General features: G+C 27.8%; 1 protein-coding gene across 6 annotated transcripts in view; it reads left to right on the forward strand.

Moving 5' to 3' along the window:
• LOC123267825 (UDP-N-acetylglucosamine--peptide N-acetylglucosaminyltransferase 110 kDa subunit) overlaps positions 1–11,813 on the forward strand; it is a 36,194-nt gene extending 24,381 nt beyond the window's left edge. For all 6 annotated transcript variants that reach the window (XM_044732680.1, XM_044732686.1, XM_044732683.1 and 3 more), the window contains 5 exons: positions 1,396–1,485; positions 3,948–4,128; positions 4,267–5,063; positions 8,098–9,249; positions 10,909–11,813. In XM_044732680.1, coding sequence (XP_044588615.1) covers positions 1,396–1,485; positions 3,948–4,128; positions 4,267–5,063; positions 8,098–9,249; positions 10,909–11,101 — 2,413 coding nt within the window. In that variant the 3' untranslated portion in view covers positions 11,102–11,813. The remainder of the gene's footprint in view (positions 1–1,395; positions 1,486–3,947; positions 4,129–4,266; positions 5,064–8,097; positions 9,250–10,908) is intronic.
• The last annotated feature ends 2,845 nt before the right edge of the window (positions 11,814–14,658 follow it).

Genomic DNA, 14,658 nt, shown 5'->3' on the forward strand with positions numbered 1-14,658 from the left:
TCTTGTTAAAATTTTTATAAAAATTTTAGTCAAAAATAATTTATGAATTTCTTTTAAACTAATTTTTTTTTTAATTTTGTCAATTAAAAATTTATTAAAATTTTTTTTAGTCAAAAATAATTTATTAATTTTTTTAATTAAAAATTTATTAAAATTTTTTCTTTATAGTCAAAAATAATTTATTAATTTTTTTTGTCAATTAAAAATTAAAAAAAATTTTTTTTTTATAATTATTGATATTAAAATCATTTAATTAATTTTTAATTAAAATAATATTTAAATATTGATAAAAAAAAATATTTATTAGTAAAAAATTATTTTATTGAATAAAAGTAATAATAATAAAAAAAAAAATACTGATATTTTATTAATAAAAAAAAAAGTGAAATAGAGAGAGTACGCGAGTGTTATTGTAAACAGGCGTGTCAACAAATATCAATCAAACATCTCGCTATTATTTGTATATCAACCAGAATACAACCTAAACAAAATAAAAAAGCTAGAATGTAGAACGGAAATGGAAAAATTCAATAACTATAAAAACAAACTATAAAATGTAAAAAAATTCCTGCCATCTAAATATCAACATAATTTATTTATCAGTTAAAAAAAAAAAATAAAATAAATAAATAATTAAAGACTGATAGTTATAACAAGGTGTTGTTTCCTAAGGAACCGGCCGTAAATGTTTTTATTTTTATAACGAAAAAAAAAAAGGTCGATAAGGATATAAATAAAGCGCTTATGAAAATGAAATCGATAGGAATAGATAATCGGGAGGATTGTAAAAATACATTGTGATAATGATAAGTAATTAGAGATGGATAAGATATGGAGTACCAATGTGTTATTGTCTACACAGTGATCTCTCCCTCGACATCTGACGCGCCCTCAATACGCCTTCAGCTGGAGAACGTTGTCACCAGCTCTGTACCGAGCGGATGCATCGACTGGATTAAATCCTGGCTTAAGAGGTGTCTTGTCTTGTCAATTAATTATCCCTCGTCTTTAAATATTTTTTTTTCATTTTTATTTCTTCTTTAGCTAGCTATCAAAGCAGATAAAAAATTTAACTACTGATACTTTGACGCTTATTGACTCAACCCATCTTGTCCCTTTGAATTTTAAAATAACCTCGGGGATTTTTACATTTAAACGTCTCGATAAAGGCCAAAGATATTTTATAGAGATAGTGAGGTCGCAGAAGCTTTTAGTGCTTTTATAGTATAACCAGAAACTTCTGGAGTAATAAAAAAAAAAAAAAAATGTCACTCGACTGAATTTACTCGCGTGCGTTGATTTTAAATTGTGATATACTTTTTTTCTTTTTTTAATATTTTATTATTAGAGTGGTAAATATTTAAAAGGTTGACTAATCTCGTTATTATTTTACAGAGCTGTTGCTGCATATCTGAGAGCGCTGAATCTAAGCCCCAACAATGCTGTTGTCCATGGAAATCTCGCTTGTGTTTATTATGAACAAGGGTAAATACTTTTTTATCTTTAGTGTTTAGAGGGTAGGGAGAAATAATTACTTTTTTTTTTTTTTTTTAAACACAAAGGAGGAAATTTAATCATTTTTTACAGTTTTTTTTTTTATAAATATTGATTTTAATATTATTTAAAGGATTACACACGCTTAAAATTTTAAAAATAAAATTTTTTTACTTCATTTTTGTAATTTAAATTTAATTGAGTTTAAAAAATTTTGTTTATCATATTTTTTAATAATTAATAACTCTAATAGATATTTTAAATTTTTACAAAATATTCAAAGCTAAAATTTTTAATCAAAAAAATATTAAAAAATTCCTTTGATTAATTATTAGATAATATCTGAAATTAGCAGAATTTTTAAAAATTTTTAAATAACAAGAGCAAAAAAAAATGAGTGTGTTTATAAATAAAAAAACTAATTAAATTAAATTTATTATTACAAACATAAAAGTTTTTAAATAAATAAATGAAGAAATCTTTGTCAAGTAAATGTAATTTTTCTCTTTAATAAGTGCGTCTATAACTCATTAAAAAAATTACCATAAAAATAATTAACAAAAAATTTATTAACATCACTAACTCACAAAAGAGAAAATTTAATTATTTTTTGTAAAATTTTTTTTTATAAAAAATGATTTTTTTTAATTCAATTTTTGTAATGTAGCTTTATTTGTGCATTAAAAAAATTAAATTATTTAATAATCAAAGATTCTAATAAATATTTAATATTTTTTTTTTCAATTCGACTAAAATTTTTAATTAATTATTACATAATTCAGATTAGCAAAATTTTTTTCACTTTTAAATTACAAGAGCTAAAAAAAAATTAATTATTACAAACATAAAAATTTTCAAATAAATTTAATTTTTCTCTTCAATGTACGTACACAGAAAAAACAAACTTCTTGTGCCAAGAAAATTTTAAGGAAGACAAAAGTTATTTTGGAGCAAGAAGAAATTTTTTTGGCCCAAGAAACTTTGACTTAATTCAAGAAATTTTCAATCTTCCTTAATATTTTCTTGAGCTAAGAAAATTTACGCTCTAGTCAAGAATTTTTTTTTTTCAGTGTAAGGTAAAAGACCCAGTTAATGACACTGGCCTAGTTGATAGACACTTGCAATTTCATTCTAATTAAAAAAATAAAATATTCTCAAAAAACCAATTACCTTAAAATTTATAATTAAAAAATTCTATTTAATAATTTATTAGAATCGGTTTGTTTTATTTAATTTAAATAAAATTGCAAGTGTCAATCTAGGCCAGTGTCAATAACTGGGTCTTTTACTTTACGATTCTTAAAAAAACCACCAAAAAAAAAAACATATTTATTGATTTATTTATTTCATATAAAATAAATGCCGATCGGCTATATAGGGGTGATTCTCTGTAAGGATGTTTTTTGCTGTCCCAGGCATTTTTTTATAAGAAAAATTGTTATTTTGTTACTAAAAAAAATTTATTACGAAAGTAAAAAAACATTTCTATTTGGAGCATTGAAAACTAAAATGGAATAAATTTTGGTTTTTTTGCTATAAATTCGTAAACCACCGAAATGTCAGTCCCCTGGGCTGTCCCAGTCCCAAAATTATAACTTTAAGATTAAATTTTAAGTTATTCGTCAATAATATATAATTTGGTCCATAATGTTCATAAACTTAATTAGTTAACTAACAATCTTCTTCAATAAAAAGTACCGAAAATTAATTTGTTTCATTAAATTCATTAAACCAAAGTTTGTCCCAGGAATTTTAAGATCAGTCCCCTGCCAGAAGTTCAAAGAAAAAAAAAAATCCAGCGTGTTATTTTACCTTTTGTAAAGTTTATAAGGATCTAATTAGCCTTGAGTTAAAAATCATAGGGCTGTTAGCGCTTTATCGTCATTTTATTTAGTGTCAAAGCACCGTTTGTGCTGGAAATATGTGTCTGGGCCACTTCAAAACTCAGTCCCCTGGCAGCTATTTTTGTTTATAAAATTGGATCAATAAGTCTTAATATTATTCTAATTAATGTAAACATTGATTGAGAACTTAAAAAGTTGAATGCATTGAAATAATTTGCTTGATTTTTCTCAATTTGATAAAAAAAATCAGTCCCCTGTTATATGGCAAAAGATACACAAATATCGAAAAAGCAAAAATTAATTCGGCTGTTAATTTATTATAATTAAGCTGATAGTTTTGTAGCCCTTGTTAATTTTTTTTCTAATAAAATCAAAAATAATTTGGTCGGACAATTTTGTACAGATTTAAGACGTCCTTACAGAGAATCACCCATACATATAATATTTTTCTTACAAGATTAAATGGTTAAATAATTAGATTGCATTATTTTTATGCATGAACTTAAAAAGATATAAAGATAAAAAATTATCCACAGACTAATACAGACTAATGGAGTAGTAACAAATTTTTTTCATTATATGTAATACTAACATAATAAAATTCAACAGGCTCATTGATCTTGCGATTGATACTTACCGCCGAGCAATTGAGCTCCAACCAAATTTCCCGGATGCCTACTGTAATCTTGCAAACGCCCTCAAGGAGAAAGGTCAAGTGGTTGAAGCGGAAGAATGTTACAACACAGCCCTGCGCTTGTGTCCCACCCATGCAGATTCCCTTAATAATCTGGTAAGCCACCCTTAAACCAAAAAAGCCCAAACTAAAAAACCTCAAACCAAAAATGCCCCATCCCATGATCTTATAAATTAATAAATAAATAAATAAATAAAAAAACCCTTTACTTATCTAACCCACTAAACCTTCCAGGCCAACATAAAGCGCGAGCAAGGGTACATAGAAGAAGCGACCCGCCTGTACTTGAAAGCCCTGGAAGTATTTCCAGAATTCGCAGCAGCGCACAGCAACCTAGCCTCAGTCCTTCAGCAACAAGGAAAACTAAACGAAGCGCTAATGCATTACAAAGAAGCGATTCGAATTCAACCAACCTTCGCAGATGCATACTCCAACATGGGTAACACCCTGAAAGAAATGCAAGACATCCAAGGCGCACTACAATGCTACACCCGAGCGATCCAGATCAACCCAGCCTTCGCTGACGCACACTCTAACCTCGCTTCTATCCACAAAGACTCCGGGAACATCCCCGAGGCGATCCAGTCCTACCGGACTGCTCTCAAACTAAAACCCGACTTCCCCGACGCGTACTGCAACCTCGCGCATTGTCTCCAGATCGCCTGCGACTGGACAGACTACGAAGCCCGCATGAAGAAGCTGGTCTCAATAGTCGCCGAGCAGCTGGACAAGAATCGGCTGCCCAGTGTCCATCCTCACCATTCCATGCTCTACCCGCTGTCCCACGAGTTCCGCAAGGCCATAGCGGCTCGCCACGCGAACCTCTGTATCGAGAAGATCCACGTGCTCCACAAGCAGCCCTACAAGTATCCCCGGGAAGCTGGAATCAGGCTCAAAATCGGGTATGTGTCTTCCGACTTTGGGAACCATCCTACTAGCCATCTAATGCAGTCCATCCCGGGGCTCCACGAGAAGTCTAACGTTGAAATCTTCTGCTACGCGCTCAGCACTGATGATGGAACCAACTTCAGGTATAAGTTCATTGTCTTGTTGGATATGAACATATCCATAATTAATCAATTAAGTAATAACTCACAGTTTGATAGAAATATTTTTATTCGATGTTTATTTAAAGTAGTTTGGGTGCCAAAGGACTTCAACTTGACCCCATATTTTTAACTTCCCGCTAAGAAAATCGAAGATTTTCAAAAGTTGTGTGTGTGTGTGGATGTATGTAAACCTTTTATAACTTTTGAACGGCTTGACCGATTTGATCGCGGTTGATGCCATTCGAAAGGGCTTGGCCAAACTTAGATTTTGAATATACTTTGGAACGATTCGGACCGGTAGATTTTGATAAATCGCAAAAAAACTTCAAAAAAAAATTTTTTCAAAAGTGGTTTTTTTGGAATAACTTTTAAACGGCTTTACCGATCAATTCCAAAAACTAATCAGATCTTAACATCAAAAAACCACGTCGATCGCCGCCAGTCCGGTCAAAATCGGTTGATTCGTTCGTGAGTTATCGTTGACGAAAGAAAACCGAAAAAAGTGTTTTTTCGGAATTACTCTGAAATTTTTTGCTCTATCAATTTAAACTTGAAGATTCTTTATGAAGCTTAAAAAACTGCGTCGAATGCCAACAACCGAGTGAAAATTGGTTCATTCATTCAAAAGTTATTGCGATTTGAAAATTCAAAAAATAGTGTTCTATCAAGCTTTTGAGCTCGACGAGCTCAAAAGCACACAAAAGCTATTTTTTGAGCTCGAAGAGCTCAAAAACGTCATAAGTGCAATTTCAAGCGTTAAGGTATAGAATTGGCGGGAAGTTGCAGGAATGGCCTTCAGGGTCAACCGTTTTCCAGATTTTTTTATATTCATTCGATAGATTATGATTTAATACATCTATAGAAAAAAAAATCAGTTTTTTTTACCACACCGTTTAAGAGATATAATTAATTCAACTTTCGCAAAAATACACGATCTCTTATGAGTGTCCTTGTTCAATAACTCCGGAAGTGGAGAATTTATAAAAAATCGGCCAGCTTGACCCTATAAAAAAAACTTTCCAATAGATAGAACAATGTTTTATACATATTATATCAAAATTTGATAACGATTTACCACATAGTTTTAATTTAATTAATTTTTTAATATAAAAAATTGGTTTCTATCTTTGTTGTTTGTCGGAGACATTACTCCCCCATCTTTATCAGGGGAAGAATGGCGACTTCTCGGTGCGCGGCAAATTTGAAATTTAAATGTAATCATAAAGTTTTTTTGCATTAGAATAAATTGTTATTAAACATACATTAAAAGTTCACGTAAATTATAGCAGATTTAACATATTTAAGTGATATTTGCAAATTTAAACAATAAATTAACACCGTAAGCAACTGTTTTAAGTACCGACCTTACAAAACCTATAACAGTTGTTATTGGTTTGTGACAGCCCAGTACTTGTCAGTTGATATTTTAATAGTTATATTATTATAATTATTTAACCATAATTATGAATTGAATTTATTCAATTAAATTCTGATTAGAAATAATTTTATATTTTATGATATTTTTCGAGTGATCACTTGCAAAAGAGAAAAAAAAATATCTATTAATTTGACCTCGGATTGCGACGACCAAATTACCTTAAATTTTCACAACGTTTCGTCGGTTTCCCGACTTCCTCAGATGCTAGAACAATTGAATACAAAATACTTTACAATAATATTCTTATAATTACATTCCAAAATATTATCATAACTTAGTCGACGGTCTAATTAGCAATTGGTCTAACTCCTTATTTTTCAGAAGGTAATTTTTTAACATTTTGGTACAGCAATAGTCCAATTATAAATTATTTGAATGATCCAAACCAAAATATTATACCTTTATTAAATATTAATGATATTAAATGGTTTTTTAAAGTTATATTAAATTTTTTAATCAATTGTTTTTTCATACAAATGGAAGATTCTCTAAAATGGAGTTAGACAATTTGCCAATTAGAACATCGTAGTATAACTTGGACAGTAGGGTGGCGAAAAAAAACCGACTATTTTTTTTTGAGTCTCGAGTGAAAACATGTCAGTTTTTGACGTTTTAAGAGCCCTTTACAAAGAACAGGTCAAAAAAAAAATTTTTAAGAGGTCGCTCCAAATTTTTTTAAGTTTCAAAAATCGTCGAAAATCAAAATTTTTTTTTCTCGTTACGTCATAGTTTTATAGACCAAAAAAAAATAAATTCCTGAAAGTTTCAATTCAAAATTTAAATTTTGAAAGGTCGCTCATAATTTTTTTTAAATTTCAGAGTCCAAAAATGCTAATCCAATTAAATAGCCACTAATAAATTTTAAAAAAAATTATGAGCGACCTTTTAAAATTCACATTTTAAACTGAAACTTTCAGGACAACCTTTTTTTTTTGGCCTATAAAATTATGACGTAACGAGAAAAAAAATTAAAAAAAAAAAAAATTCGATTTTTGACGATTTTTGAAATTTTAAAAAATTTGGAGCGGCCTCAAAAAATTTTTTTTAAGCTGTCCTTTTGAGAAAACTCTTAAAACATCAAAAACTAACATATTTCACTCAAGACTCAAAAAAAAAAAAATAGTCGGTTTTTTTGCGCCACCCTATTAAACATCAATTGTTAAAATCATGTTAAATAAATCAAGGCAGGCTAACAATCTGAAATTATTCCCATAATATCCAAAATCAATTTGTTCATGTTCCAATTAATAAAAATTTAATTAATAATTAATAAAAAAAATCGACGTTCAAATTAGCAAATTGTCTAACTCCATTTTAGAGAATCTTCTATTTGTACAAAAAAAATAATTAGTTTAAAATTTATTATTACTTTAAAAAACCATTTAATATCATTGATATCTAATAGAGATATAATATTTAGGTTTAAATCATTCAAATAATTTATAATTGGATTATTGCTCCATCAAAATGTTAAAAAAACACCCTCTAAAAAATAAGGAGTCAAACAAATTGCTAATTAGACCGTCGAAATACCAAACATCAATTATCAATTAAAACTTAATTATTAATTAATTTCAGGTCTAAGATTGCCCGAGAAGCAGAGCACTTTATTGATTTGTCGCAAATTCCTTGCAATGGCAAAGCTGCTGATAAGATTAACAACGACGGGATTCATATTTTGGTTAATATGAACGGATACACCAAAGGAGCGAGGAATGAAATTTTTGCTCTTCGTCCAGCTCCGATTCAGGTGATGTGGCTGGGCTACCCCGGGACTTCAGGGGCCAGTTTCATGGATTATCTTATCACTGATGAAATCACCTCTCCGGTGGAGCTAGCCAGTCAGTACAGCGAGAAGCTGGCTTACATGCCACACACTTATTTCATTGGAGATCACAAGCAGATGTTCCCGCATTTAAAAGAAAGGTTGATTTTAACCGACAAGCTTAATATGAAGGGCAAGCTTGCTGATAATGTCGCGGTGATTAACGCCACTGACTTGTCCCCGATGATTGAGAACACTATGGTAAAGGAGATCCGCGAGATAGTAGTCGCTGATGCTAAAGCAAAGCCAGTGGAAATTTCTATGAAGATCGCTGAGTTGCCTACGACGACTCCTATTGAGACCATGATCGCTTCTGGGCAGTGTCAGATGTCTGTTAATGGAGTTGTGGTCCAGAATGGCATGGCGCCTACTCCGGTTAATACCAAAACTGCTACAGGTGAAGAGGTCCCGCAGAATATTGTGATTACTACGAGACAGCAGTACGGACTTCCTGAAGATGCGGTTGTTTATTGCAACTTTAATCAGCTTTATAAAATTGATCCGCTTACTTTGCATATGTGGGCGTATATTCTGAAACACGTGCCTAACTCGGTGCTGTGGTTGCTGAGGTTTCCTGCGGTGGGAGAGCCTAATTTGCAAGCTACTGCTCAGCAACTGGGACTAGCTCCTGGTAGGATCTTGTTTAGTAATGTGGCGGCTAAGGAGGAACATGTGAGGCGTGGGCAGCTGGCTGATGTTTGTTTGGATACTCCGTTGTGCAATGGGCATACTACGAGTATGGATGTTCTTTGGACTGGCACTCCGGTTGTTACACTGCCGGGAGAGACTTTGGCGTCTAGGGTTGCTGCTAGTCAGCTGCATACTCTTGGGTGTCCGGAGTTGGTGGCGAGGACTAGGCAGGAGTATCAGGATATTGCTGTTAGATTGGGCACTGATAGGGAATTGTGAGTATTTTTATGGTTTTTTTTTTTAAATAAATTTAGGAGAGAATTAAATTAAAAAAAATTTTTTTTTATTATTTGTATTAATAACAGATAATTTTATTTTATTAACATCAATATTTAAAACGTTGGCTGGTATTTATACTGTTAATCAGAATTAACTTGTTTAATTTTAAATTTACAATTGTAAATTTTAGTATGAACTTTATGATCTGGAAAAGATATTTATAATAGGAATTATTGAGAGATGATTGCAGTTATTATCACAAAGGATAATTGTTATCATCTAAGCTAATCTTAATTTCATATTAAAAATTTTTATCCTCGATAATAACTAGTATAATTAGAATTATAAATACTAGCAACTTTGTAGTCACTATGTGACTTCCGTGATTTGTGAATTATAAATAATTAAAATTTTGTTTTATTAAATAGTAACTTTTGTTAAATTGGAATAAACTTTCTTAAATATTGACATTTTTAAAGATATAAGCTCATCCTGATGTTACACTCATCAAGAGCTTTCATTTGAGTACCCACATGCATTTTTGATATGTTTTTCACATATACATATATATATAATATATATAAATATATAAAATATATGAAAAATTGATGTGGGTACTCAAATGAAAGGTCTTGATGAGTGTAATGTCAGGGTGAGCTTATATCTTTGAAAATATCATTAGTTGACAAGATACAAGGTAATTTCTTAATTATTGACATTTTTAAAGATATAAGCTCATCCCGATGTTACACTCATCGAGACCTTTCATTTAAGTACCCACATGGCATTTTTATATATTTCATATATATGATATTTGTGAAATATATAAATATATAAAATATATGAAAAATTGATGTGGGTACTTAAATGAAAGGTCTTGATGAGTGTAACATCGGGATGAGCTTATATCTTTAAAAATGTCAATATATAACAAGATACAAGGTAATTTCTTAATTATTGATATTTTTAAAGATATAAGCTCACCCCGATGTTACACTCATCAAGAGCTTTCATTTGAGTACCCACATGCATTTTTGATATATTTTTCATATATACATATATATAATATACATAAATATATAAAATATATGAAAAATTGATGTGGGTACTCAAATGAAAAGTCTCGATGAGTGTAACATCAGGATGAGCTTATATCTTTAAAAATGTCAATAGTTCACAAAATACAAGGTCATTTCTTAATTATCTATAGATAAAGTGTTTTCAAATTCAGTTTAAATACTTATCTTTTTTAATAATATAGATTTGAATACTTTGTTTTAGAAAGTGCCATTAAATTATTATTAATTCTAATTACAAAATTATAAAAATATTTATTTTGATACTGAGCAAAGTTTACTTCTATTTTAGATGATCAAAACTCATAAATTTCGTATTATAGATCTTATAATTGAATTATCTCTGTTTAAAAATTTTTATTAAATTTTTTTAACAAATGTATCTTATAAAAAAAAAAGTTCTCAATTCCATTCATTAAAATATTTTTTTATAAAAATTTATTTCTTATAAAAATCTATTTTTAAAATAAATAAATTTTTTTTATATAAAAAAAAAATATATATATACATATATACATCTACTAATTTCAGTATTTTTTTTTTCTATTGATTACTAATTAATTTAAATTAAATTTTCAGCTTAAAAGGAATAAGAGTAAAAGTTTGGAAAGCAAGATCAGAGAGCCCGCTATTTGATTGCAAAATGTACGCACTGGGAATGGAGATGCTGTACAAACGTATGTGGGAGCGTTATAGCCGCGGAGAAAAGCCAGATCACATTGCAGCTATTGATAAAGTAAACGAAAAATTACAACAAATAACAGCAACATAATTTGTTTGAATAATTTATTAAAAACGATCTCAAGTTAAATCATTTTGTTAATCCATTATTATCTTTAAAATAACAGATTAACTTAATGTCCTTAGAGACTCCAGCTTCACATGTATGTCAAATAATTGAATTTATTTATACCATTAGACATTGATTTGAAATCCAACTGATTATAAATCTCTATCTCTACTCTATAATAATTTTATTAAACTGTTATTATTATATTGATATGTATAAAATGAGATAGAGATAAAGATAAGACGTGATAACTGATAACTAGTGACACTAATTACAACTCTGTCAATTAAAATGTAAATTTTTAATCAAGCTAAATTTATATATATATTTTTCTTTATTTTTGAGGAATAAGATGGGAAAATTTTCAATAAATTTAATAAGTAATTTGGATTTTTTTTTTTTTTTTCTTATATTTTTGTTGAACGATGAATTGATAAAAATGAGTTGTAATAATTAAAAAAAAAAAATTGTAAATAATTACAAGGTTACTGTTATAGTTAAGATTACTTAATTAAATACACTAGGTTTATTTTATTATTACTATTTTATTATTTTTTCTTGGGCATTTATGAGGAAAAAGTCCTGGAAAAAATATTTATGTGTGACAAGGATATTTAAGGGAGTTTATTATTAATGTAGAAATAGATTAAATATGTTATGTATAATTTAGGTAATAAATATAAGTATATAATAATTATGAATATTTATTTTTTAGATTGTTCCCTTTAGTTGTACTTGAAGATTAAATTTTGGGGAAAAAAATTTGCGAAAAATAGTGAGAAAATTTTTTTTTTTTTTAGAAACAAATATTTAAAAAAAAAATAATTGTCACTAAAGATTGATTTTTTTTGTGTTTTAAATTAAAGTAATTAGGTATTACTATAGAAATAATTAAAGTATTTATAAGTTGATTTTAAACGGAACTTTAAGAGAAATAAAAAAATAAATTCTTAACAAAAATAAATCGATTAGATTTATCGAATGAAAAAATTTGCTTACACAATAATTTATTTAGTTAATATAATAAAAGCATGAATAATGTACATAGAAATAGATTAATCTTTAACCCGGATGTTATACTAGCCTCAACTATGAATATCTAAAGCTAAAATCTACAATTTTTAAATTTCTAATATAATTTCAAATTTTTATTATTATTATTGAGTTGGCATTAAAAAAAATAATAATCTATATTATAAAGAGAATAAGCAAAATTTTTTGGCCAGTGTATTTATGTTATAAAATGGGTTTTTATGGTTAAATTTGGTATCGTTGGAAAAGTTTTGACCTGGAGGTGTGCCTTTTCAAGGTTTCATATCATTCGCACCAATAGTCAATTTATGATAAGTATTCAGGCTGCATTCGAAAATGCACTATCTCTAGATACATAATTAAGGAATGACCTTTTATCTTGAGAACTATTGACATTTTTTAAGATATAAGCTCATTACGATGTCACACTCATCAAGACCTTTCATTTGAGTACCCACATCAATTTTTCATATATTTATATATATTATATATATGTATATATGAAAAATATATCAAAATGCATGTGGGTACTCAAATGAAAGCTCTTTATGAGTGTAACATCGGGATGAGCTTAAATCTTTAAAAATATCAATAATTAAGAAATGACCTTGTATCTTGTCAACTACTGACATTTTTAAAGATATAAGCTCACCCTGACATTACACTCATGGAGACCTTTCATTTGAGTACCCACATCAATTTTTCATATATTTATATATATTATATATATGTATATATGAAAAATATATCAGAAATGCATGTGGGTACTCAGATGAAAGGTCTTGATGAGTGTAACATCGGGATGAGCTTATATCTTTAAAAATATCAGTAATTAAGAAATGATCTTGTATCTTGTCAACTACTGACATTTTTAAAGATATAAGCTCACCCTGACATTACACTCATGGAGACCTTTCATTTGAGTACCCACATCAATTTTTCATATATTTATATATATATTATATATGTATATATGAAAAATATATAAAAATGCATGTGGGTACTCAAATGAAAGCTCTTGATGAGTGTAACATCGAGATGAGCTTATATCTTTAAAAAAGTCAATCGTTAAAAAAGTACAGTGGAATTTAACAATAGTCATTACTTAATAAAACAAAATTTTATTTATAATTCACAATCCACGGCAGTTACATAGTGACTGCAAGGTTGCTAGTAATAATAATAATTTTTAAAAGTTTATTATTATTTTTATTATTATTAATATAATTATTTAAAAAAATAATAATAAAATAAATATAGTTCTCGACATAAATATTATAATAATAAATACATCTACCGCCTACTGAAGGAATAGGTCAGCGGACTTGATAGCACGTAGCGGGCACATTAATTAATTTCAATTGAATGAGTCTAATGCTTATATCGGGGACAGAACAACTATGCAGAAGCCACAAAGAATTTACCCACTATACTGCACTCACATATAAATTTATCTACATACATATACGTAGATATGTTTAGACTTACATACTCCAATTTTTTTCTAATAAATATAGTTAGTTGCTTCATTAATTATATTATTTAACACTCGATTAATCTCACGTCTTACTCCATAGTAGTCATTAATATTAAATAACGAGGAATAACTTTTTATATTTAATCAAAAGCAATCTACTTTATTTTCTGCTGAGTAAAATATGTATTTATTTCTTCTCACAACTAATAAATATCTTGTTTAAAAATACTGATAAGTATATATTAAATTACTAGATAAAGAAAATCGATTAAAAAATTACAACGTCATCTTTATTTTATATTTTAATCTATCAGTTACTATTTTTATTATTGTTATTATTTTATCTTAAAAAATGATAATTAATAAATGAAAAATTACTTTATTTACAAAAATTTTTATGTTTAAATTTCAATTAAAAATTCTCTGAGTTAAATTTTTAAAATACAAAAAAATCATATCAGACCTTTTTTATAGAGAATAATAAGAATAATAATAATAATTTCCCATAAAAAAGATCTTTATAAATTTTGCTTTTTTTTTTTTTTTTTTTTTTTTAATTTAATTTTAAAGTTAAAAAATAAAGTTATAGAAATTGTCAGTAATTTTCAAAAATTTAAAGTTATGACAAATTCATATTATGTCATTAAAATTATTATAAAATAAAAATCAAATAATATTTATTGTATTACACCTACAATTTTCCTGAAAAACAAGCACTCCCAGAATAATCGCTCCATTTTTTATTACAAAAAAAAAATATTATTATTATTATTATTTTATCTCAGAAAATTATCATTAATAAATGAAAAACTATTTTATTTACAAAAATTATGATATATAATTTTCAATTTAAAATTCTGAGTCAAATATCAAAAATAAAAAAAAATCATATCAGACTTTTTTTTTATAGAGAATTTAATTTCTTATAAAAAAAGGTCCTTATCAATTTTGCTCTATCTTTTTTCTTCTTTTTCAAAATTGAATTTTAAAGTTGTAGAATAAAGTTATAGAACTTATCAGTAATTTTCAG

Source organism: Cotesia glomerata, linkage group LG6 (genome assembly GCF_020080835.1).
Source record: "Cotesia glomerata isolate CgM1 linkage group LG6, MPM_Cglom_v2.3, whole genome shotgun sequence".
Taxonomy (NCBI): domain Eukaryota; kingdom Metazoa; phylum Arthropoda; class Insecta; order Hymenoptera; family Braconidae; genus Cotesia; species Cotesia glomerata.